Consider the following 27,230-nt stretch of genomic DNA (forward strand, 5'->3'; position numbering starts at 1 on the left):
GATTGGCTTGCCGGCGGTGATGCAGTAGGCGAATGCTCTGAGGCCTAGCAAGGGCGATCAGACCCGAGTCTGCACGGGGACTCATCTGAAGTGGCTTACCAGGGGTATACTGGCTGTGGTTGTGCTCAAGCGAGAAGAGACCTTCGGGCCTCGACGTGGTGTTGGGTATCAACACGGGTGCCGTACTCCATAGTTCGGTAGAGATTTAGGTAATTTTTGCATCCACCAGTATGAATGCTAAGCCATGCACTTGGTATAGACTGGTACCGTTGCGCTTGTCTCAGCGGGGCTCTGATTGTGGTCACAAAATCAATCCGTGCCTGAAGAGGGCCGTGGGATTAAGTCTCAAGACAGGTACCTACGTTAAACACCGAGGACTTCACTGTTCGAACGGTTTCGACAAACCTCCCGGTGCTCACTTTCGCACGTTGCATCCACAGAAAGAGTGGTGGCGCACACCGAGCGTTTGTGTCAACCATTTCAAAGGCAATAGGTATATTGATAGTCACTTGGCAAAAACTCTTGCATAACTTACCACCCGTTTCCTAGCGACACCAGTGATTCCGACGCGAAGTTTACGTCGGGAATGCTTCTCTTGCAGCCTGGGCGCCAGAAAGTTGGGCTGGATCGGGTGTTTAAAACTACCAGTCCTGTTCTCGGCGCCGTTTTGAGAAATCGTTTCCTCCTCCATTCAAGTGCCTTGGCATTGATGCCACTTCCGACCAGCATTCGCTCCTCTCTCTGCAATATAGCATCCTCGAGAGCATCAAACCTGCGTCGAATATCCGTCATCGTCTCATTCGATGTTAGATAGACATTGAAAAACGTTACCCCTAAACAACGAATCCAGACAAAGCCGTTCCCTCGGCCTTGGGCAAGGACCCTAAGGAGGATGTCGTCACAAACCCAGATGGCAGCGATGCTTTATATGTCAGAGTGCATCGAAGCTGGGCCTTTGTTTTGAAACTGCCCACTGATGAGCACTAAATCAGCTTTGGTTTCTGCAGCGAACTGCGCTAGCAACTCGTGAGCAGTTGCACTCTGGTGCACATTGATTTGTAGGATGCGAACCATGTTGTTCAGTTCTGCTCTGAAGACTGGACACCGCTCCTATCTCGCAGTGTGCGCAACGCTTTCACCAGGCGCGCCACGGTTCCTGCATTGGATACAACTTTCCTTTTCGTTGCAGGTGTTCGCTTTATGGCTTGCATGACGGCATTTATGGCATGTTGTCCGTCAGTTAGGTCCCAGACAGGGTCATAATCCAAATATCTGTAACATTTGTTTGGAGCGGCCCGGGTTCGTATCCTACACACTACCCAACCAATTCTCTACCCGCTTTCTCGCTGTTTAGAAGCTTACTCGCGTATTGCTCGGCAACTTCCACCACACTGAATTTTTGGCCTTGCGAGTTCGCAGAGGTGAAACCAATCCAGACATTGGTTACCTCCAGACATCCGCGATTGATGGTCTCTTGTATTTTGTTCTTTTCAGTGAGACAATCAAGGTCTCGGATTTCCAGAGAGCACGCGGATTCCAAGCTAGAAATCAAAGCTTTCTTTCCCAGAAGCCCCTTGATTGGTTCACAGAAGGAACCTTTATTTGTTGTCCTCGGGCCTAATTCGACCATGACTCCACCACCCTTGGTTTTCCGAATGGAAGACACTTTTGCTCCATTATCTGCGGACTTGATCTTGTAACGGATTTCGCTGAGGATTCCCGCAAAAGTCTTGCCTTCCGTCGGCTTAATAAGCAGAGCTGGTGGTCTAGTCTGCGGTCTTTTAGTGCTCCTTCCTTCGTCTCCGCCTTAATTTTAAGCGGAGGTTTTTGGGATCACGGGGCGTGTTGTTGTCTCTAGTCCATCTTCGCTTTCTTCTTTTGAGCCCTGGAAAGTAGAAAGAGTCTCCTTCAAAAGCCCCTTCCGCCGCCTCGTCCGTATTGTTTGTATTCGCCATTTAACTTGCCTCTTGAAGACTGTCTGGGATGCATTATATTCATAATTTCACCACCAAGGAGTTTCGCTTCCTGAGTTATGGCGATATCTAATTTGTATTTTTCCACCTGTTGTATATGACTTTTATTGCACCTGGTTTGCGCAGGGATTGCACATTCCAGGTTGCAGTCGAATAATCCAAATTCTGTTTCCGAGGTCATTGGCATTGGGTGAATCCAAGCCAAGCCGTTGTATCAGCTTTCTGAAGAGCTGTTTTTTATGGCTATAAATTCTTGGCCCGTCGACCAATCCCCAGCCTGGAAGACAAGGTCAAATTTGGTAACCTCCTTGACGATGAGGTGAGATTAGGACCTGAATGACAAGGTGAATTTTTGTTAGCTTCACTGACGAAGAGGTGAGATCAGATAGGATTTAGTATGGCGAAGTTATCCGAGCTATGCTGAATGCCCTGCATATTTTACTGGGGATAGACCCCTTTTATTGTCAACTAAGACCTTGATCTTCTTTAGCGAAGTTGTTTTTGAGGTAAACCAGATAAAAATAAAGTTTTATTAAGCAGCATTTTGTTCGTTTGCTGGACTTCTTTCTCCTTATGATTCAGATTGGATAAAAAAAAAGGACGCAAAATCAAACGTCATTGTTGAAAAGTCCAAAAAGTCATGTATCCAGATTTAAAAAACAGTAGCCTATCTCAAAATGTTGTTATAGCTTCCTAATAACATTTGATAGATTGAAGATTCGATATCATCATATCATATAAAAGATAAATTTCAGCTTTTTATAGAAAAAAATCGATAACAATGTATTATCGATTGGCACATTCCAAATGTCAAACGTCATTTGGGGCTAATTTTTTATCAAATGGCTTCATATGCCTCCTTTAGATTGATTAGTATTTGCTTCTTATAATCAGTTCATAAATGTATTTTTTATCTGTCATTATATATCAGTCGAATTTTCCTGAAAAAGAGTTAGAATTCTTGGCCCCCCTATAAGAGGATAGACCACTACGAGGCCTACCCAGCACAGAAATCTATGAACGGTAGCGCGACCGATTGGTTTTGGAATAAGTTCAGCTCAATAGACAGCGTTTGACAGGACATCTAATCCGTATGAGTGAAAATACTCCAGCTCGGACGTCGCGACTAGTGATGTCAAATTGGATGACTGCGCCGCAAAACCGAGTTTGGGGTTCCTTACTAAGACAGCCCTAGATTATGCACCAGTTATTGCGTCGTTGATTCAATTGAATCTAAGCCTTGAAGTCAGTTAGGGCACTTCATTAAAAACCGTAGTAATACACTATGAGGCAACGTGGTGACCATTGCGTTCGCCCGTGGTTATTATCCACTTTTCTGACAATAGATTCCATTGCTGAGCTGATCAGTATGAAGGTCCACGAACTGGTCCGGACACACTAATGTTAACCCACTAAAATCAACCCTATTTTTCCCCCACCCCTTATCCCGTGGAACTACCATCACATATTACATCACAAGGCGCAGCTACCTCAATCTAAATAGGTCTAATTTCTTCTATTCCGTCAATCATAACCACGCTTTCCTGGTCTCTTCCGCTTCTCCGGTTGTATCCCGGGTAGATTCGGTCATAACGTTGGTTGTATGCCATTTTTCACGTCAGACTTGGCGGTGTCAACATTTCTTCAGGGGTATTCTTTGGAATCCATACTTCCTTCGTCTTTGTCTCTAACAAGTAGGAGCAATCTATTGCAGATTATCCGCTTCAACATTTTCTTCATAGCGTCTAGAAAACAAATGAGTGTATAGGCGGATGGCTCGCTTTAGGCACCCATATCAGAGCTTCTGTCTCCTCTATGGTGTGCTAAATTTTCCCTCTGACGTGTTCACCTCGAACATACCTGGTCTTAGACTTCACAGCCAGCTTAAGGGTCTTATTCGATATTTCGACCAAACCAGGAGTCTGCTTATTCTACTGCAAATAGTCTTCGGTGACTACGGGAATTGCCTACTGTCAGCACTGTCATTTTCAGCAAGAGAGTAAGGCACGTGATCTACGGGGATGAACAGCCACTGAGTCATAGCAATTCTAAATGTGTTCTCCCACTTACTTAAATCCCCGCTGAGCAGAGTTCCTTCAAGCATTCTCTCTTGTTTTGAGGGGAGTGTCTTTATATGGTAGGCGTGCCCTTATCGGGTTCAGTGGTAAGTTGGTCATCGAAACGTGCATGAGTTGGCAACCCATTGTGTTATCTGTTATTCACTATGGAAGCAATACAGTCGAAGGATACCGATGACTGGGAGTTTGCCTGCTGACTTGCAAAAGTCAGTTTGAATGATTTTTTCTTCTGGAATGACGTTAACCATTTTCATCCAAGTAGTGGAGATATTCTATGCACCCTCTGACACATTGCTCCTTGTATGAGCACAATAGATAACCCTTCAAATCCTAAACACCTCTAAATCACTGTCGGTTACTGGTGATATGCTTCACTTCTCTCCGGATCTTCCTCAGAAGTTTACTTCACTCTACAATGGAGATTGCCTTTTGCTAAAGTGTGACCCGCAGTTGCCGCTTCTACAATCCCTCCTTCCCTTCAAACAGCATCCACTTCGAGTCTTTGTCATAAACATCGGCAGTTTCATTCTTTTTCTCTCACTCTCTATATTCATTAGATCATTCAATGACGCTTACATGCTTTCGGAAGATATCGGTATATGGGAGATTTAAAGCGTCTCTTTAAAAAGATCTACTCTCTAAGGCAACAGACCACTCATTCAATGCAGACTTTTTCGACGTCCAAAAGCTTGTAGTCTACCTCTCTCTCGATTCGAATATTGTGATGGTTCTGTTTCGAACGTGACTCCCTTCGACTACAAGCCTGGATATGCCTTAACTCTTGTCTAATTTCGCGGTCGACTCTGCTGCTCGGGGTCCGGATCGAAAGGTGCTTCGATGGACGGACCTCAACTGTTCGACACTGAAAACTTGATCTGACAAACTTACAACCACTCTGAATAGTCCCTCATACGGAGATTCCAGAGGCTTTTTCACACGGTCGACCCTGATAAACATATGTGAGCACGTTGCTGGGTCCTTGTGAATCAAGATCCCTCCGCGGTGTTGGTACGCCGTCGATGTTGGACGGAAACATCTATACTCTCCAAATTTCTCAAGAGATATTTGCGAATTCGGCGGCATGTCATCTTGTAACAAAAATTCTTCAAATAATCGAAGCAGAGTACCGCGTACCACCTCCGTGGGAGATATTCCGAAGTTCACATTGAGGGTGTTACAGAGGTCCGAGGTTTCAATTATGGCACCTTATTGCTGCTTTGAGCAATCGATGTCACCGCTCAAGGATCCGATGTCATCCCTTTAAGAGCGAGCGGATATCCGAACTTTGATCTGCGCTTGCGCTTTATCGATCGCTTCGTCAATTATCTATCGTCCTCCTATATCCATCGGCAGGTCATAAGGTTTAAAGCCCGCTTTCCACGTTCAATTCGGCCTGTCAGTTATGCCTGAAGAGTCGGCATTTGACCGGTGGTCGTAACATGGATGGGATGCAGTTAGTCTGTCAGTTTTGATTGTTCAGGCGACCGGCGACCGGCGGTGGTATCTACAAGCACCAAGTGCAATTCCAGCGCACACGTTGAAATTATCCACTAGGATTTGGGGTTTCGACTTTCTGCATCCCAAACTATCATACCCAGTATTTTCGCCAGGGTACGAATTATAATCAACGTAAATCCGCCTAAAGTTCAGACCAAAGCTTGGTCGGAGCTAGACAACTTTTTTAGGCATTGGGGAGTCCTAAGTCCGCATCAATTGAGGCGTCGTGCCCTTGTCGTCTTTTGCGAATTATAAAAGGGAGAGTATAACATCTGCGAACCGCTTTGGTCACGCTGCTCCCAGGGCAGAGGTGAGGCAGCGTCTGAAGAGTTGCCTCTACCCTGGTAAGAAAACGTAGCCGTCTTCGTCCCTCTTTTAATTTAGGAAACTTGAGTGTTAAACCCAAAAAGAGGAGTCCGTGTACCATCAAGAGTGGGAGCAAGTTGCTTTCGATTTAGTCCGATCCGGCGTCAATTGATGCGGACTTAGGACTCTCAAATCCCTAAAAAAGCTCATTTTTTCATTGCGTCCTAGGCTTTCCTAAATAGTGGGCGCCTGCTGCTACCTGCAACGTTTCTCGCGCCGACAGTCGTCGTCCTTTTCTTCTTTGCAAAGCATACATTCATGGTCAGCCTTGTACTTCCGGAATATATGATCATCTCCCCCACATTTTCTGCGATTTTTTGACTTGTCACGGTCACCGGTGCATTTCGCCGCTATGTGGTCAAATTCCAGGCATCTAAAGCAGGGCTTGAGGGACTCCTGCTCCCTGAGTCGGCAAACGGCCCAACCGATTTTTACTTTACCAGCCGCGAGCAGTTTGAACTGAAGCAACTGGTAAGCTTATAGTTGCCGTTTGTCTGCCACCATATGCCTTCCTCAGTCCCCTGATTTAGGGATCTTGGAAACCAAGTGGTCCGAACTACTTCTCTAAGGTGTCGCGGATATCCTCCTTGGTTGTAATTTCATCAATGTCCTTACATGGTATAACAATCTCCTATTTTCTAGCCCGTACTTATGCTTCTTCTCCTAAGGACTTCTCCACCTTGCCGAGGAAATTTTCTACCGTTTTGCTCGGAGACTTCTCCAGCTCCAGAATCAAATCTGCTTTTTGGGAGCGTCTGCTTTGGCTGGCAAGGTCCATCAGCTCAGGATCAGATTTGACCTTCCTGAGGATTTTGGCGTAAATCATATCACCTTTTTGGAGATGATCATTAATTCGGGCCTTAATCTTCTTTTATGCGTCGCATTCTTCTTTCTCCCAACCTTGGTCCATGCTTCCTTGGTTCTTTTTTGGGGCTTTATCTCCCTTGGGTCGATTGGAGCCGACGCCGCAGTTTCCACGATTTTGATAATTTTATTTGTCTTCCCCTTTGCCGGTGAGAGGGCGTCCTGTGGGGATCCGAAAGAATCGTTTGCGCCCTCTCTACTCCTCTTTTCAAGCTTACCACCCTTTGGATTTTTAGGGGCTGTCACTTGTGCTGCCTGGGTGACGCTTGATTTCTTCGGGACATTTCTTTTGTCCTTGGCACTATTGTATAGTACACGAATGGTACGGACAATGTTTTTGATGGCCTGGTGCACATTGTGTTTTTCCTTTATAAATTCGGACAACTCTATTTTACCTCCGAGTAGGACAAACGATGATTCGTCCTTATTCTGGCATTGCTCCTCTGTTTGGTTTTCCCACTGGACACTTCCGGATTTATTAGCCTTCCGGATGCTTCCCTGATTTCCTTCCGTCATCAACGTTGATTTCGGAGGAGATCAAAGGATGGTCGAGCTTCTCCTAAATGGATCAAACACTAAGTCTTGCGACATGTCCCGACCAGTTGTAGTCACTCCACTATGGGCTAATGAATGACCAGTTTGTAGGGCATCTTTCCGTGTTTTTTGAACAGGCGTTCTCGGCGCCTGATCAGATATCTGGCTACTCCGCACAAATCTGTCTGGCTATCTGTCCGTCACACGCATTTTTCTCGGAGACAGTAACAGCGATTGACACCAAACTTGGTGACTGGAAAGTGATAATTATTTTCGTGTATTCAATCTCAGAAACTACTCAATCGAAAAATCTGAAAAAAAAAGCACGAAGTTTCCACTATATGGTGGCTAGGCCTCAAAGTACCCTCCCATGGGGGGGTAGGTATCAGTGGCCGCTCCGAGGAGCCCAATTAGCGCTTTGGTGCGCCGTTTTGATGCCACAAACTCCTAAGACCGTGACTGTTGTTATAGGAACAGGGAAGCAGAGTCCAGCTGGCTCGGATCTTCAGAGCCAGCCCGTAGTATTCACGAAGGAAAGCAGCTCTCCGACTCTGCAGCTAGAAATCTCACTGAGGTCCCCAAAGAATGGTTTACCCAGTGTCCGCAGCCTGGCTCGAGCCAGAGCTGGGCAATCGCAGAGAAAGTGCTTGAGGGTTTCCCTTCCTTCTCCGCAGCTTCGGCAATGCGAGTTGTAGGGTAAGCCGAGCCTAGCGGCATGGTCCCCTACGGGCCAGTGTCCCGTGCAGACCGCCGTAATATTGAATGCATTTGCACGCGTCTGGCACAGGAGCTCTCGTGATCAGGCTATGTTATAAGCGGGCCAAATTCTCCTTGATTTGGCACAGCTTGTAAGCCTTCGCCATCTCAGGCCCGCGGCTGCTAGGTAGTGCGAGTAGACTCGGCCCCCGACAGCCGCCAGCGGAACACCGACTGTATTCCCCGAGGGACTGCCAAGAGCAGAGCCTTGCCTGGCCAATCCGTCAGCCCGCTCACTCCCCTCTATGTTCCTATGCCCGGGAACCCAAAGGAGAGTGATCTTGAGCGTGCCGCCCAGATGGTTGAGCGTGTCTCCGCACTGCCCCACCAACCGGGAAGATGTCGTCGTTGAGTACAAGGCCTTGATGGCCGCTTGGCTGTCGGTCAGAATCGCTATGTTACGCTTGGGGCTCGAATCACGCTCCAGCCATCGACAGACCTCCAATATCGCCAGTACTTCCGCCTGGAATACACTGGTGAAACCTGGGAGACCATACGACTTGGATACACCGTGTGTATTCGAGAAAATCCCCGCGCCGACTCCATAGGCCATCTTTGATCCGTCCGTCGTAAAGAATATCATGTCATAGTCTTGCAACACGCCGCCGGTCTTCCACTTTGCATCTGCGTTTTGGTTGGGTTTATGCTGAGTCCGCATCTTGCGGCCCACAGGCACACCTTTCGCAACGCTCCTTCCATGATGTCGCTCATAATGGACAGAAACATCCCTGATACTAATATCACCAAGTTGTCTCCATACGCCACCACCTTCACCCCGCTGCTGTCCAATGTACGTAAAATTTTGTCCATTACTATTAACCAGAGCACCGGTGAGATAGCACCACCCTGGGGCGTGCCTCTGTTCACAGCTCTGGTCAAGTGGTTGCCTCCCAGATCGGACTGGATTATCCTGGTACTCAGCATGGATATAATCCATTGCGTGAGATACCCCTCCAATCCAATACCGGTCAAGGCTTCCTTGATGGCGTTGGTACTGACGTTGTTGAAAGCTCCTTCTATATCCAAGAAGGCAGCAAGAGTATACTGCTTGTACTGCAGCGACCGCTCAACCGTGCCAATTACCTCGTGGAGGGCGGTTTCTGTGGATTTTCCTTTGAGGTAGGCATGCTGGGACTTAGAGAAAGGCGTTATCTCCATAATCGTCCTTAAGTGAATGTCCAGGACGCGTTCTAGGGTCTTCAGCACTCTATGGACTCTATGTTCCTTGGACAGAATCTTATTGAGCCTCGCGGATTCACTAGTGCTTTCAATGTTCTGACAATAGTCTAGCCAAGATCGCCTCTTGGCGGTCCTGATGGCCGACTTGTACTTCTTTAGGCAGTCCTTGTATGGCTGCCAGTATTTTTGCCTGTAGCAGATGTTGAAGATTTCTCTGGTCAGCTTCCTGAGACTAGAGAGATCTTCGTTCCACCACGGTGGCAAGGTCTTTTTGCTGTACTTAGCAGGGCACGAGACTTTGAAGGCGGTATCAAATGCCTTCTCCAGAGCCCCGACCTTTGACTCCAGTTGGTCTGTCGTGCCAATCCTACCAATTTGCGCACCGAAGAGTTTGTTCTTAATTACCTGACCAAACTTTCTCCAGTCGATCCTCCGGGGGTCTCTAAAGGGCTTGGGAACCTCTGCGGCGAGATCTAGACTGAAGAGTATCCAACTGTGGTTAGAGAAGGATCTCTGGTCAGACACTCTCCAGTCCTTCACCCTAAGAATCCCGTTGTCGGTTATTAGGGTGATATCAAGGACCTCCTCCCAACCGTCACAGTTCTCCGAGCAGGGGAAATGAAAGGTTGGTGACCTGCCCCTGTTAGACACCGATAGATTTGAAGTAATAATAAAATCAAAGAATGACTCACCTCTTTCGTTGATTTCGGAGCTGCCCCAAAGCGTATGCCTTGCATTTGCGTCGCAGCCTATCAGCAGGTTGGCTTTCTTTGCTGTTATGGTGTTCGTCAGATGGTGTAGTTCTTCTGGCGGAGCTGATCGGTCATGAGCCAGGTACGCCGAGGAAATATACACGTTCCCTGCCCCCACCTGCTCCAGCTTGACCACAACTAGGTCACTGGAACTCAGGTCGGGGCACAGGAAAGCGTGCAGACTCTTCCTCGCAAGAATACATGCTCTAGGTTTAGCCTGAGCAGCGTCTCCTGTGCTGTGGAATAAATTAAAATATTTGCTTTGGAGCCCTTTGATGATTCGGTCGCTTCTGACCCAGGGCTCCTGTATTAATGCGATGTCGATGTCTTCCTCTAAGAGGAAGACGAGCAGATTAGCCGAGGCGCACTTCGAGTGCTGCAGATTTATCTGCGTTACCCTCAGCATGATCTGCTTGCGTGGGGGGTTTGTCAGCCCCCGTCGGACCGTCGATCGTCATCTCCTCCAGCAGCTCGTTGGCGGCGTCGATTAGGTCAAGGTCGTCGTCCGGTTTTGCAGAGCGGAACACTTTTACTTTGGCATTCCTGACTCCGAACCAGTTCAGTGCCTCCAGGCACTCCTCGTTTATGCGGAGTAGTACGGGCTGGCTGTTTATCTGAGGTTCCTCCTCCTTTATAACAACCCAGTCGTCCATGGGAATCCCGGGGTTGTGAAGGCGCAGGAAATGGACAAGCTTGTCCTTCTCCATGCGGATCTTCGGCAACCAGATGCGAGCGACCGGTCTCCTGGGAATCTCGTCGTAAGGGATAATCTTGAGCTTAACGTCCTCCCAGGCGTCGCTGATCTTAGCGACACACGAGCCGAGAAAGTCCTTAGAGAACTGGTCCATGCAAGCTATTACGTGGAACCCAGGGACCACCTGAGATGAATCAAAGTGGGGAATGAGTCTCGGGTGATTGCCTCCGGTCTCCACGAGATGTTCATAGACCATGCCCGACAGCCTAGCCTCAACACTGGTCCACACCTCCAGCGTTAGTTTGCCACTAGCAGAATTGCCATCCGCCAGCGCCACACGTAAGTACGTGGCCCGCCGGCTGACGGTTGCTGTACAATTTCCTCCGTATGTTGCTTGGCGTCTGCGCTCTTGCCCACTCTGCTCCGCTTCTTATCTTGTTCGACCTCGTCTTGAGATCGGTTGCGTTTTAGAGCGATGGGCTTCGCCTTCTGCTCGTCAGCCCGGCGTTTGCTGTTGTATTCATCAACAATCGCCTGGTATTTAGCGAGGTCTTTTTCATCCCGCTCGTCGACAGTACCGGCCTCCTTATTCTTGGCAATCTTGCCGAGAATATGCATGGCCTTCTGGTACTGGCTTTTGAGCAGGACACCCGTGGATCTTCGCTTCTTAGCCGGTTTCCGGCTACCGACATTCTTGTCGGTTTTCGCTATCGAGCAATCCCCCGACGCTGAGGGCTTCGGGTCAGGAGTACTATGTCTGGTACTCGCTACACCCAGCCTGACGGCAGTGGGTTCCAGGCTGGAAGCCACTAGTCCGTCTGACGCCTTGCTCCGGGAGGTCCCTGCGGTTGGTTTCAGCACAACGGTGCTACGGCTTTCACCGAGTGTACTGCTCTCGACGGCCACTGTCTCCTGGCTGGAGTCCAGCAGCTCGTCCTCCGATGATGCGCCTGGTATCATCGCCTCCTCTTCTATCGTCGTTTTAGTTTTTTTGTTAATTGAGTCCATGTCTTGGTCCCACGAGTAGTCCGGGAAGGTGCCCAAGGTATTCAGAGTTCGCATACTAAAGACCAAGCTCCCCATTGGCCACGCAGCCCTCAGCGTATGCTGTTCCACCTTGGCTTGGGGTCCTATTAGCACCTTCTCCGGTGCAGGGAGGACGATCCCCGGGCTGTTGCTTCAGTCCATCTCCCCGCCAGATCTACTTGCCCCTAACACATGACCAGCAGACAAGCAGATCCTCGTCAGTTGGATGAGCCTACTCCCAACCCGGCATTCTTGGCCCGCCCGAAGACGGTTTCCAGCGGCCACCACGCGGAGGTCATGTGAGGACTTGCCGAATTATGCAAATTTAACCTGAAGCATAATCAGACCAGGCCGCCACCCTCCCATGAATGCCATAATTTTATACAGAGTTTAAGGGAGGGGGTGGGGGTCTCCATACAAAGAGGGTTGACAAAATTATTTTTCCCAAATATAGCCGTGTGGGGTATCAAATGAAAGGTCTCAATTAGCACTTTACAAAACACGTTAGATTTGATACCGTTTGCTTAATAGGGGAGTAAAGGGTGAAAAAGTGCAAACTTAATGTGAAACAGAACTCATACTCAGAAAATGCCCAACTAAACCAAACTGGGTTATACGTAGTCGACTAGCTCACCTCCAGCCTCTCCATGTTTTCTTCTAGAATTTTATTTGAATTCATTTCTAAAGTTGTTAGAGAGCTGCTCTCTTCAATATTGAATAGAAAATCAATGTTCTGAGCACACATTTTCTTTTTGCTTAACATAAAAGTGCAAGTTTGAAGGGTTTCAATTTCCGAATCATCAAACCTTCACCTTGGAGCGTTGCTTACCTTTGAGCAAGCATAAAATTGTTCGTTGGGTTTCATTCTCTCGACAATTTTGTTTACGTTGAAAATTAATGTACATTCCCAATATTATATGCAAAATTCAACTCCTTGAGTGAACTGGATATGTGCCAAAGTGTATGTGGCAATAAACACATTTACATGTTGAGTTCGTCCAGTTTATGGTATGTCGGCAATAGGAACTCAGCAATCATTTCCAATTGCCGTCAATTGACATCAATTCAAATTTAAACTAGAGAATATGAGTGTGCGCTGCATAGAGTACGGTAAGGCGGGGAGGGAGGGGAGGGTTCATGTGTTGCGGCAAGTTTCAAGTTGATTCAGTGCGCCGAGGGAGACCCCTAAGTTAATTCCACCCTAACATATGGACGGCTAAGTGACTATGTACTCGGTTGTTCGGCGATACTCTGGTGTAGTGAATGCTAGTTTTTTCGGACAGTTTGAGAAGGGACAGAGTGAATCCTTGCGGGGTTGATTATGAAGATTTTCGGTCGAAGGGATAAGGACGTGAGAAAATTGGTCACGTTAGCCTTCAACCCGGATTGAAACGTTTTTGAACTGTGGTGTCAATTGAGCAATGCAAGGATTACCAATCAAAGTGACGTGATATTGCCAGAATCCGCTGTTCTAAAACTTTCCCATATTACTGTGAAACACATATGTGCCGTCCTCTTGTGTTTGCCGCCCCTAGACTTGTATTTATTTTCCTCTATCTTAATATAGACTTAAATAAAGCGAGCATACACCAGATACACTCCCGCCTGCTTCATTTTAATTGATGATGTACGCTTACCAGAGAAGTGATCATGTTCGGCGCGACCGCGAAAAACGGTGGTTAAAATTCAAGAAAATACCCATTTTCCATAGTTTCCAGAGAAATTACTAAACATATGTGACACATTCAAATATGTTTCTTATCGCGTTCGAATAATTTTCCTGTTGATCGTGCACAGTGTGTAGATAAGTCGGGTCTAGAGCGTGTTCTTATCTTCGGTCATCAGAACATTTCACGGTTTTCACGAACCAGTGCATCAGTTTTCACGAGAACACTTCCGCAAATCGCTATTTTTAGTGAATATCTAAAGATTCGATCGTTGTTCTGGTTCGTCTAGTGATTTCCGCGGTTTTTCCAATAACACTTTTGGAGATTGCAACGGGGAAAGACGGGAAAATGCTTTCTAGATTGCATAACACGCTTGGAGTTGTGCTTCTGTTGGGAGAATTTGATTGTGTTGTTTTTCGCTTTCACCAGTGTGACATGAACCATCTTTAATCGTGAATAATCATCAAAGATATTGTGTGTGAATCATCCATGAGGACTTTGTTAATGTGAATTTGAACAGTGGTGCATATGTATATGCCAATGTGAGCGCGAAAGGCGTGTCGGTCGAAGTAAACCGAAGATCCTGGACTATCCTCGGATCGAATGGTTTCGAACAAAGGGGACGTAATTCCCATTCTCAGAAAGAAAATAAGTATGGATACAAGTATCTTTCACGTACACTATCTGATGCAGATTACTCATGCAAATATCTGATTGAGTTTATGTCCCGAACAAACAGATAATTCGCTTGAATTGTCATATACTATATGACACCAGGCAATAACCCAAAAAAATGCATAATTACTTTACAACACATTTTATCTGCAACTCTGGAAACATCCCCTTAAGATAATACACCCTGATATCATCTCTATCGTCTGAACGGCTGCAGCATGTCTTCTTAGCTGTCTAAAGCCCCTAGACAGTCGCCTCCACCTTTCTTTTCACTTTTATTGAAAGGAAATTTTTTTCTGGATATTCACTGAAAATCCTAACCATTCTCGCAAAAATAATATTTTCGCAAATTTGAACGTATGCCAAAAATTTGCAGATATTATTAGACCATTGCGTGGGATTGACTTTGACTGACTGGGACGGTAAATTGGAAAACCGAGCCAGAAGGTATTTTTTCGCTAGAATACCTGCTGTTAAATGTTTTCAAAGGTGTTTTTCTTCTAGAAAAAATATTTGGGGTAGAAATGAGCTAAACATCACGTTAGAAAGTGATGTGATATCACATTACTTTTTTTAAAAAGCGATATTACAAAAAAAAATATACCAAACATCACTCTTCATTACCCTAACCCTACATGTGAAATTATACATATATCCAACATTATATCAATGAACGACGCTTCGCGAAAATGGATGCGAAGATGTTGCGATCACATCTGACATGAGGATATCCCCGGTCGATATGGGATTGCATCGATCATGGAAAAATTGCGTCTTCACTGATATGGTCACGCAATTCACGCTAACGAGAATTCACTTGCCAAGATTGCTCTAAACAGCTTGGGACTCAATTGCTCAGATTGCGCTGGAATCAAGTTGAAAGTAACATGTAAGTCACTGTACCAATGGCACTGTCGAGAATAAGACTGAAGAAAGTGAGTTCTAAGGCTAGGACAGAAAGAAAAAGAACTTTGTCAAATTCTGGCCCGCGTACTACAAAGATCTCTACGGCGAGACCTCCAAGCTCAGCGACTCTACTCCATTTGGGTGTATTGAGCGTCGAAATAATTTCTCTTCTGCTTGGAAGAAAAGTGTTACGGTGACTACCTATTTCATCCAAAAGATGTGATACTATTAAGACCTGTGGTGAAGTGATCTTTCGACCTCTTCAGTTGCTCGTCATCATGAAGAAGAAATCGATCGTTGATGTCCTTCACAAGACTATAGAAAGATTTGCAACCACATGCAAACTCTTTCGTGATAGGATATATACTTCTGAAGTCATTTCGTAATGCGGCATCATCCTCTTCCCTGATCAACGCAATAGCAATTTCTCTCTTGTCATGGCGCAAACTACGTTGAACTTCTTGGGATTTCGTTCGAAATCGCAGTTGAACGCGTCATCGCGCCGCCATCACTTGCAGCAGCCAATAGAGCCTTCCACCCTTTCCGTTCACCGTTCCGCAGTCAGCCAGATCTTATGACGCCCCTTCTAGTTCCCGAGAAAACATTTTTGATGGAAGCCCAATGCTTGCCGATATTTTCAGGCGGGTTACTCAATATATCGACGTTCAGACCACCCATCACGATCACAATGTCACCTTTAGGAAGCCTTCCCTGAACTGAATGTTATTGCTGGTAGAAAGTATCTTTCTTAAATATATCGAAAACCTCCGTTGATGATGCTCCTTAACCTGGACTGAAGTCTTACATTTAGAAGTGTGTCAGAAACCTACTCCCAGGTCAAGAGAGCGCTTCACGATAGCTGTTAGAAGCAACCCGAGACTGGATTCGCATCTGCTACCACTTAGCTTTTCAGAGTACAAAAGCACATTGCTATTAGCGTGCCAAGCGTGTCAGGGAATTCTTCTCAATAACGTGGGGGAGAGGAAGAAGGGAACTATTAGTACAAGGCACTGCATGCCAAGCTCTACCTTCTTTGCAACAAGAAGACCCCGAACGTAATGCGCAACACGCCAACAGCAGTGTTCCTTACCATCATATAAGAATAGAGCTCCTCTACGTCTGCATAAAGCTATTGACTAATCTCATTCGGCCATCCACAAGTAAGTGGTGTGATTGGCGTTGTCCCCAATCCCATTGCAGGATACACTGTCAGGGGATCATGCCCCCAGTCAAGAGTTTCCACTTATTTGGTGTATGTTATCGTTCTTCACAAGAAACCATTTCTCTTCAGTCTTCTCCTTTGCGCTTGTAGATAACTTTAGCTTCCTTAGCAAGAAGAGCAACGGGAGTCACTTCTGCGATCACTGTCATGGCTGATTCGGCGACAGTGCGATAATCGCTATCAGGAAAGCTTCAGGTCTCTGTATTTACGTAAGGCGTTTATGATGCACCTCCTTGCCAAGAGCATCAGCCTATACCTATGTGACGCAGAGCGTTACACAGGGCGTAGAAGATGTCGTCAGCTAGATGTAGGGCCCCCAGTGTTTGCCATTAGCGACTTAAGGCCAATACTCCAGCTGTAGCCTTGTCGGCTCGCTATCTCTCCTCAATATCCGTAAGAGATAGTCCAGTACGTGGAATTGTCTAGTATGTCCAGTAAGTCTTTCCATCTTACGCAATTCAAGGCAGATCAGACATTAAGCGTTAGGATGACTACTATTCGTCGAAATCGTTGCTTCTACGCATCTACGACTGGCATTGCAGTACCCACCACGGATCCCCCTACTCCGTGATAAGTACCCTGAGTAGCCGGTAGTTTAGAGTCCCCTTTCCCTTTGTTAATCCTTGAATGCGCCAAGTAATAGATCTGAGTGGTGGAATATCAGTTTGTATACCTCTGCCAGAATACCATCGGGTCCTGGCGCTTTATTGTTTTTAATAGGCAGGACAGACTTTTCCAACTCTTTTATAGAGAAAATTGGGTAAACCTCGAAGCCTTCCGCGCTACTGTCCTCAAGCCATACGAAATGTAGAGAGAACAATGCCTGTACAATATGGTCCATCTGTTTGGCACTAAGTGGACAAGTTTTCCACAGAGCCGCGATTTTCGGGTTACCAGTTTATAATCGAGTCCACACTGATTTTTATTCACCCCTCCCATTAGACCCTACGAGTAGCGAGCTTTGCTTTTGTTTATCGCACTGCGGAGTCACCTTTCGGCTGATCTATACTCTGTCATTCTGCCTCCTGTCTCCTACCGGTCATTTAAACGTTGTGTCAAACAGGGAAGCTTATGGCAATCTTTCCAGCAATTTTGGTTTGCCATGTTGGGGTGTCCTCCTGGGCTGTGTGACTTACCTGTCTGCATATGCAGCAAGCTGCCTTCCTTACAAATTCCCGACAAATTGCAGAGGTGTGCCCATAATCTAATCATCCGTAGCCCATAGTAGAGGCCGCCCGAATTCGTAATCGATTCTGATTTTCCTCTTGTTAAGTAGTCTCCGCACGTATTGCTTGAAAACTTCCACCACAACGAGTATTGGCTTCAAGAAATCAAAAAGGACATTCACATTTAATGGCCTCTTCTACTTCGATCTTTTTTTGTGAAATAGTCAAGATCTCGGACTTCTAGAGAGAAGCTCCCCGTCTCTGTACTTGTGCAAGGTGCTTACGATACACCTCCTTGCTAATAGCATCAGGAAACTTTTGCTTTACTGTCTTCGGGTTTGATCTTATAGTACATTTCGTTGAGGACTTCCAAAAGTTCCAAAGGTCTTGCCTTCCTTCGGTTTAATAATGTTTTGGTGCTCCACAATTCGTGTTCGTCTTTTCTGTGCGTTTTTCTTTTGAGCGCTAGAGACTACATGGATGAAGTCTCCCTCAAACCCGTTTTTTCGCATCGCCTTCCTTAAGTTCACTCTGCTCTATCTATGATCCGTTTGTCGTTTAGGGTGCCCTTAGAAGGAAGGGTAGTTGTTTCTGCTTTTCACAAATCTTCTGTTGCTCCCTGTCCACCTGTAGAAGAAGAGAGGTCCAGGAGTTCCTCCAGCTCCATCAGCCCGGTTTTCATAAGTTTGTTGCAGACCTCATGCGCTTTGCCTCTTCGGCTTTCGCAAGGCCAGTCGACAGCGCTTCTATTCGGCTTACATCCAAAGTCATCTGCCCAGTTTCTGCGATTTCCTCTGTGCCTCTCTCCGGAACAGTAGCACTGCTGGGTACTGGAATTGCCGTCTCCGTCCCGGATGCCGCATCACTTTGAGAGTCTCCCTATTTGGCTGTGCGCATTCTGGTTTCTCGGATATGTCAGCCCTTGCCAACTTTCCTAAGCGCTGCGGCGAGTGATGCGTTCTCGTGTTGCGTCCCCAACCCAACAATCTCTTTCTCCTTCCTTACTATCTCCAGAGATTTATAAGTTTTTTCTCCATGGAAATTGTACCAGGTACACAAGGGATGGACCACAATAGTCAATAACGGGTACACCTTCGGAGGTAAAGCCACTACCTCAGTTGGCTTAAAGCTGACCTACGCTTAGCTGATCTCAGAACTCACGGACGAGTCAGCGCTAATTAGGCTCACTTCATTCCAACAGCGTTGACAAAGAGTTGTCGGGGACTTCCAATGTGTCACTAGGAGTCGCTCTTCACCGAGAAACCTTAAGGCTATTACTTAGGACGCAGGTATATTGCCAACTAGGGGCTCAGAAGTATTTGTCTGGACACCTCAGGGACGTCACTCCTCGTTAAGGATCGTTGACGACCCCCTGAGACTCTAGTTGAATGAAGAACCTCCAGGTCCTCAGAGTCGTGGAGTTGAGCTCAACCTTAGCTCAATTACCAAACAAAATTAAACTGGAGCCATTAGTTTGCAATACGGAACATTCTTCTAAAAGTTGGTTCAGACATTGATTCCTTATCTTCAAACTGGGAGATGAATACCATACAATCTGTCAGCTCATGAAAGTGAATTCAATGATTCAATAGAGATCAAAATAATGAACTTTGGTATTTCTCGTTATCTCATTACGATTTGTTACAAAACTTGGTTGCATATGTGATACGTCCCTATAGATTGATGTAATAGTGCGCTGATCATAGTTCAACCGATTATAAATAGCATCTCTCCTCGACCATCCAAAGATCAATCAGATTTTAGTATATAAATCTGTTGGGAAAAAATATTAAGAGGAGAAATTGATATAGTTTTATTTCCTTCATATTTCTCCTAAGCACATTTCGAACATTCCAACTCAATGATTTATTGTTTATATGCGGCTTCAGATATAAAACAATATTCCCAAAAAAGAAAAAGCAAAAGTTTTCTAGAAAGTATAATTTATTGTAAATATCTGTGTGTGATTTTTGGACATTGCCCAGCTTGGGCTACAAGAATGTACCATAATTTTCTTCGTAATGAAATGGCAAGCAATAATGATGACAACTGACAGCAGATGTGCTTATTGCATTGTCAATATGGCTGCTAGGCATTGCCAGATATCTATCTAGAGCTCTTGTTAGGCATTTGTTCATTTGAATTGTTCTGCAAATAATACTCAAAGGAACAATCTCATAACCAAGGTTTTGAATATTTTTATAGAAGTGAATATTAAATACTGTACAGTTTTAAGAAAATGTTTTAGTGTGTGTAATACTGACTCAAGCAAAGCTTGTTATATTATTTTATAGTGAAATTAGTAAGAAACATATTAAGTGCCTATTTTAAGTGTGTTTTAATAACTTGAAAGTGAAAATCTATGCTCAACCAAAATTATTTTAAACTACTAACTACATGCTGGTTCATAAACCAAAAAGGATGACATTCATGTGTGAAACGTGAAAAAAAAAGATTATTTTGTTGCTTGATTTTATGTTAACATAAAATCACTACATGTATCTATTAAAAGTCTAATGTTGTTGCTACTATTAGTGTGTCTAATGAAGCTCGTAAATATTTCGACAATAAATCGACCCCATAAAGATGGCGGTTCGAAAGAAAATCGTGTCCAGAATGGTAATTGCCAACAATTACCGCATCTTCGGCAACATCAACTCCAACAACATCAACAACTACAACAGGATTATCAGTGTAAACAAAGAAATTTACACGAAGAATATCAACAATTATTGCATTTATATTATCAACAAAAACAATATTATGAGGAGAAAGTGCTACGACAACAATTAATGAAATATCAGCGAGAAATACAGAAATTACAAAAGCAACAGCTTTTGAATGAAAAACACCTGCAACATCACCAATCTACGATTCATCATTTGCAGTCACAGCCTCATAAGCAACCATCTTCTGAGATGAATCTTTGTGGTAAAGGTATACATTTGCATAAATTTGAAATTAATCCCACCAAACTCATAATCGTTGATTAAACAGAAATTTATTATGTAGTTTTAATTTGAACAGTGATAAATACGTAATGGTGGAAATAATCGGCTTACCGCAGTTTATATCATCTCTAATCTGTTGATGAGCCAGATATCTGGTGTTGTATTCCATAGGTATCTTCAGGGTCATACCTGTACATACCTCTATGTATCTATCAATGGGTACTTCATTTCCGTCCTACAAATATCATGTAAATGAGAAATGTTTAAAAAGCGGTTAAAGTTGGATCGACATCCGTTTCCAATACTCATTTACATAATTTGTGTAACCTATGAATGATCCGCCTGAAAATTGTTTTTTTCCATTGTGAAACGAATGCTGCATCTACAGTATTTCGGGAACCATTTCCTTCCCTCTATAGTGCGAAAAAGAAATGGTTCCCGAAATACCTATACCAACAGACCTAAGTTTCTGATGAGTCTGCCTCGATTCGTTTTCCGGAGGCGACCCACTCATTCAGTATAGGTCGTTAGTCTTCACGAACCACCTCTTTTGAGACCTTTCCCGTCAAGTAGTGTACTAGCTGGTTAGCATGACAACATTCGAAATATATCTGGGATATATCGTCGTTGATTCATAGGAATTGTTGACGTATTGTGAGAAAACTCGGCTCTCAAACATTATCATGTCCATTTCAAGAGCACCCTGAGGTCATCAACGTAGGCGAAGATTATAAGCAAATCGTCACCTTCACCGCTCACGTAGATACTCGTATTCCCGAAAGTTGGTTCTGTCCCAAATAACTCTTCATTCAGACGATGATACCTAGAACACCCAATTTATTTCAACAGCATAACAAACTTCGTCTCCCATTGCTTATATTCATAAGCAATTGACTGGCATCATTCTGAACCAAGGGCTACGGATTTAACTGGAACTCCTGGTATACATGTGATATCTGGATCATCCTTAACTTCTGCCACAGTAGTTTGGTGCTTCCTTTGACTGCCTGATTTTCCTTTAAGTACCTCTATCGAAGTTCTTGGTCTACCCTTTATCGAAAGAACCACACCTGGAATTGGAACTAGGTTCATATTACGGCCCAGGGAAGGACCATGCTCCCTCGTCAAAACTTGGCCTGTCATCCTTTGGATTTTCTGTCGAATCCTTACTTGGTGAACTTAAATATTATTGTTCCCTCGTTGTTCGCCTGTTTCGAATTAAAGTCTTTACATAAAACATGACAATAAGACTTGTAAGCTGCACAAAATTTGGTGTTCCTCAAGGAACCAAACTTTGAAAGCTTTGAAATACCTTGTGAAGCCCAAAAGCCTGACTTTTCGAGCACATGGTTCAAAGTTGCCTTTACGCAGTAAAGAGGCGCACCAAATTCTTCAAAACCTATAACTTGGGGCGTCTCTCCCGGCTACATCTTGAACAGGAGTTTCCCATTCAATGAAACCGTAGGGCGATTCCTGACGAACTTTGCAGTTAAGGTCATTTCTGCCTACAACAAGGGTGGAAACCCAGACAGAGATTGGGTAATTTCAACTAAGGTACGGTTTTTCCACTAAGTTACAGTACAGCTCCCGAGTTCAAACGCAACTTCACATTTGAGGCTCGAAGGTGCGCTTATAGATGGTTTTGTGTTCTTTTATAAGAATTGTGACCAGGGTCACTTCCGTAATCACCGCCATTGCCGGCTCCCAATTCACGATACTCAACCGTTGAGTTTGACTGTATAATTGTTTCTCCGATCACCACTGGGTACAGGTGCGGGGTGCTCTTTTTAGGTCAAGGTGATGATTTCAATATTTTTCAATGCTAAGTTAAAACCATGGGCAGCCATTCATTCGCTTCTTCATCCCATCAGTTTGTCAAAATCTGGTTAGGGCCTGGTTAACAGTGTGTCCAGCAACAATTATCCCAACACTATATGCATGATCGACCACGTGCGATTATTCGACCCAGTCCCATAGTCTGAACCTTGGATAGACTCTACCTCCGATGATCTCCAGTCTCCTGTGTTTCTTCATCGTCTAACAGAGCAGGGATCAACTTCTCAGATAATCCCTCGATATTCGCAAAACCTAACTGGAGAAAATTTTTCAGTTTGTCTAGCATATTTGTCCATCTTATGAAACAAAAGGCGAAGGAATTGTTACGTCGAGCGTTTCGAGGAGCACTACTCGCCGAGATTAACAACTGAAAGCCCCAGCTCGGTGAATCATATTCACAACAATAATGACAGCGTCCACTATGGATCTCCTTACTGTAAACCTGAACTGGGCGTATTTCGAGCAGTACGTACCGTTTCGCCAAGTCTACTCCTGACGATTTAGTAAAAATGAAATGAGACTAAATTTTCCTGAAATTCCGAAAAGATTTTTTTTATTTCTCATATATCGATATTTCGAGAACCAGCTGTCGTCTTCCTTAGTGAATTTTAGCCTCGACTTTAGGGTCATACTTAGTCTAGACTAAAACTCGTTCTTTCTCTCTCCCCCTTCTGAGTATGGCTTCCTCCGAATCTTCTGCCGTTTCCCTCCTTACTCTCTCTTTGGTGGAGTACCTCATTGACAACCCCGATACTCTTCCTGATTAAAACCTCTTAAGTTCATTTCCCTTCCTCTCTGCATTATTTTCAATAAGAGCCTCGATGAGTGTCATATTCCCAGCCTGTGGAAAGAAGTCCTTATTTTTCCCATAAAAACCGATGGTGATCATACTCTTGCTGATAATTACCGCCCTATTTCGCTCCTCTCTTCCAGCTCCAAGATCCTCGAGAGGTACATCAATCACCACTAGTTCGGCCACCTTATAGATAAGGAGTAGCACGGCTTCATAAAACTTCGATCTACTGCTACCAATCTTCTGGACTTCATCAACTTCGTTTCGAAATGCCTCAACTCTCGGCAGGAAGTACACGTCATTTAAACGGGCTTTTCTAAGCCCTTCGATTCCCTTAATTACGAAATACTATTTTCTAAACTTGCCTCTCTCAATATTCCTCTATCACTCATTACATGGCTTGCCTGCTGCCTCTCCTTTTGATCCTGTAGCGTTTCCTTTGATGGTTGCACTTCTAGTCCTTTTCCCCCTCCTCTGGTGTGCCACAAGGATCCATTCTAGGACTTCTTTTATTTTTATTCTTTATTAACGACCTCCCCTCTATCTCTATCCTCACTTGACCTTGCTTGTTATACGCCGAAGACCCCAAGCTGCTTTCCTATGTTTCGTCCCCAATGGGTTGCGCTAACTTGCAGGCAAATCTGGATGCTTTGGTCCATTTGGTGCACAGTTAATAACCTGGCACTTAATGTCAGCAAATGCCACTCGATGTGTTACTCGCTTGAAACCTCTCCCACCCCTTTATACTAATTTCTTGGTGCTAGCTCTTTGTCCTATCTGAACTCTATCCTCGACCTGGGCGTAACTTTCGACGATAAACTCCGTATTGACAGTCACTCTTTCGATATCACCAAGCGTACTTCCAAAATGTCAGGTTTCATACTGCGTTCCCGTACTGATTTCACTTCAGTTCAATCCTCCATAATGCTTTTTAACTCCTTCGTGAGAAGTATCCTTGAGTATTGTTCCGTGATTTGGTCTTCTTTCCGTAATTGTGATTGTCTTTCCCTAGAGAAGATCCAGCGCAAATTTACCCGCTCGCTGTCCTTCAAGATGAACCTCCCCCGTGTTGACTATCCCACCCGCCCCCGTACTTTTTGTTTCCCTTATCTCCAACAACGTTGAATCTTCCTCGATCTTTGCACCCTCCTCAAACTCTCTGCTAGCCTAATAGACTGCTCCGCCTCTGCTGATATCGTTCTTCCTAACGCGTCATATAACATGCGTAACGCTCACATTTTCGGTGTGCCCTTCGCGGAACTCGAAGTCTATTTTCACTCCCGGATTCCAAGACGTAGATCCGGTCGATGGTGGAACACCAGTTTATGTACTTCTGCTGGGATACCCTTGAATCCAAACGCCTTCTTATTTTTCAAAGAGATGGCAGCTTCTTCCAGCTGAAAATGGGCTTTATCACTAAAAACAACACTAGCGTCCTCAGGAAGGAATTCGCGATGAGCCTCAGACGTGTTGATCCAAGAATTGGAGTCACGTTTAGAAAGTTCCTGCACAATTGCCATCTTGTAAGGATGGAAATGAAGATCACCATGAAGAATTTTCCTCAGAGAACGATCGGAAAGTCTCAGGGCGCACAGAATGCCGTGATGATCTCAATATAACTTTAATGATCTCAGGTGATCTAATGGACCGGAGGACTCCAGTTCTTCATCATGTAACACTTGCAGTCTGTCTGAACGTAGGGACCCATATAACAACTGATTTCCTGGGGTTAAACCAAAGCGATTCCGAAAGGCACGTTGAGTTGCGATCACAGAACATCCACTTGACAAGTAGGCATCAGCGGTAAAAGTACACTCCTTATTGTTCCAACGCATGATAGCGATTAAACTTTGTCGGGACAAAACTTTATAGTCCCGCCTCTCGAATCAGATCACTAACGCTCCATTACGACAGCAGCCGACTGAATGGCGCGCATTTTAAAAAAGGAAGTTATGCTGCCTATTTGGTATCATCGTGGTTTTTCTAGCATACCGGTACAGTGGCGAAGGATCTACCTTTCGTTGAGGCGGAGTCTCTGCATCTTTCGACGGGAGATGTGGGTCCAAGAGATGGAGCCGAAAGTGATTAGTGGTCATATTAACTATTAACAGCAGAAAATCTTGACTCTTCTTAAATTGGGCTGATTATAGTGGAGAAGGATATAAAGTGATTTGAAGGACCATTTATACGGCTATTGCCTTTTTGACGCGGGGACTGCTGGATAAGTTGAGTTTATAGTCACGCCAAAGGTAAATAACCTGGTTCACTGTGATAATTGGGGAGGTATTGATTTTCAGGAATGGATTTATGAGGTCTAATTGGGTTACGAAGGAAATGAAACCTTGGGGGTATTACCAATTGTTCCTGAAGAACTACTGATTAGCTGGCGGAGGTGCGGGTAGGTTCTATATACTTAACCTATGAACGAGTCCGTATTGGCTTACGGAATCGAAAGTTTTCCTTATGTAAAGAAAACAAGCTATTGTAGGAGTCCTGAAGTTAATTCCGAGCAGGATATAGTTTTCCAGTGGTCTCATGGTGACCTGGTTGGTTGGTGAACTTCAAGTTTTGGATAGTGTTATTCCTATTACAGTGTTTGTTGGAAACCGATACGAAGATTTTGGCGGAGGTTGTGATGATGAAGCTGTAGCTATCAGGAAGTAGACGGCTCTGGTTCACGTGGAAAAGTGGGTGTACAGCAAGCAGGTTTATAAGAAAGGACAGAAACGGGGTAATGTTTGCAGAATATCTCTTGAGGACAAAGACTGATGGTCCGGTCAACTTTTTACTTTTACTTTGCTTAATAGATGGTACAACTGTTTTGGGAAAATTTGTAAATTTGTGGAACAGAACCAATTGAGGTTAAAACAAAAAGGAGTGCTACGGTGGACGAAACCATCAGTCAATTTTTGATTTTTTCGATTTGTAATGCTTGGGGTGCTACGCTCCAAACTAGGGATCCATGGACTAAAAAACGTGGGAGTAAGTTGCTCCTCATTTAGTCCGGTCCACCATCACGTGGATATGGATTTAGGATCCCGCAGATCCTAAACAACAACCTAGCTTTAGCCTTAGTATAGTTTAGACTACGCCTGGCGTTTTAAGTCCAATATAATTCGCAACCTTGTCGTTTTTTTGCGATGATAAAAGGGAGCGTCTTTCCACCTGTTGGCACTTTCTGTCACGCTGCTCCCAGGGCAGAGGTGAGGCAGCGTCTGATGAGTTGCCTCTGCCCTGGACGAAACCGTCAGTCAATTTTTGATTTTTTGAGGGAGGTGAAATTTCGCAAGTTGCAGGCTCGTATTGGCGCGAGTTCGCGACATTCTCCTGAACTACTTCTATGTATTGTACACATGCTCTTATTTGATAATAATAATAATCGTTGGCACAACAATCCATATTGGATCAGGGCCTTGAAGTGTGTTAGAGCATTTCACCCAAGACCGTAACGGTACACTACAGAACACTGTAGGAGGCAATGTGGTCAGCATTACACTCGCCCGAGATTATTACCTTGATTTGATTCAGGTACTCATTCACAGCTGAGTCGACTGGTATCCGACGTCAAATCACGATACAAATCCCACTGCTACCAGCAAGATTTGAACTGCGACCTTCCGTACGACAGCCTTGTGCTCTAACCACTCAGCTATCCGGACAGATTTATTTGATACTTTTTGGTTTTACAGCGGTTTTTGGGGCAATGTAATGACAAAATGGTTTGGTCGATGGTCAAAACGACCATCCTAAGTGGCCGGAGACGACCAAGAGGAGAGAGCTATCCCAAAAACCTGAAAATTTTGCGAAATTGACCGTGAAGGTTCACCCGCAAGCTAAAGCTCCAGTGAAGTGTTCAACAAGATAACGGTTCGACCGTACACGTGAAGCCGTAAAACTCCAGAGGCGAGTGTCGCGATGAAGAAATAATCACAAAGAAAAGAAACAAATTAAAAATAAAAGAAGGAAAGACAAGTGGGGAAATCGGAAGCTGCACGCTTCAAGTATGAACGGTTTTGTGTATTTCTTTTGTAAAATATTTGTCCCGTTAGTACCTAACACATAATGTAGTTTAGGATGAACTTAAGGAGGGTTTCTCAACGTTTTGTTCGAATTTTTCAACCACAGCGAAGAGATGGCAATTTTGTTGACCCTTAGATTTATGGGAAAAGGAGCAACTCTCCTTAAGAACAATAGACCACCTGACTATTCCCAAAGTCCTTCATCCGTCGAACTCGAGCAGAAGCTAATAATTTAGATACTCTTTTGATCTTAATACATTACGGTGGGACATTTTC

At 44.8% G+C, this 27,230-nt stretch overlaps 1 protein-coding gene across 4 annotated transcripts in view; it reads left to right on the forward strand.

Moving 5' to 3' along the window:
- Nucleotides 1-27,230, forward strand: part of LOC119653087 — a 168,695-nt gene that overhangs the window by 104,138 nt on the left and 37,327 nt on the right. Inside the window, exons 1-2 of one of the 4 annotated variants that reach the window (XM_038057581.1) lie at nucleotides 13,127-14,038; nucleotides 19,561-20,292. The exons of the other annotated variants lie outside the window; for them this stretch is intronic. Coding sequence (XP_037913509.1) covers nucleotides 19,872-20,292 — 421 coding nt within the window. The 5' untranslated portion in view covers nucleotides 13,127-14,038; nucleotides 19,561-19,871. Of the gene's footprint in view, nucleotides 1-13,126; nucleotides 14,039-19,560; nucleotides 20,293-27,230 lie in introns of those variants that run through there. 4 annotated transcript variants of the gene reach the window in all.

Source organism: Hermetia illucens, chromosome 3, assembly GCF_905115235.1.
Source record: "Hermetia illucens chromosome 3, iHerIll2.2.curated.20191125, whole genome shotgun sequence".
NCBI lineage: Eukaryota > Metazoa > Arthropoda > Insecta > Diptera > Stratiomyidae > Hermetia > Hermetia illucens.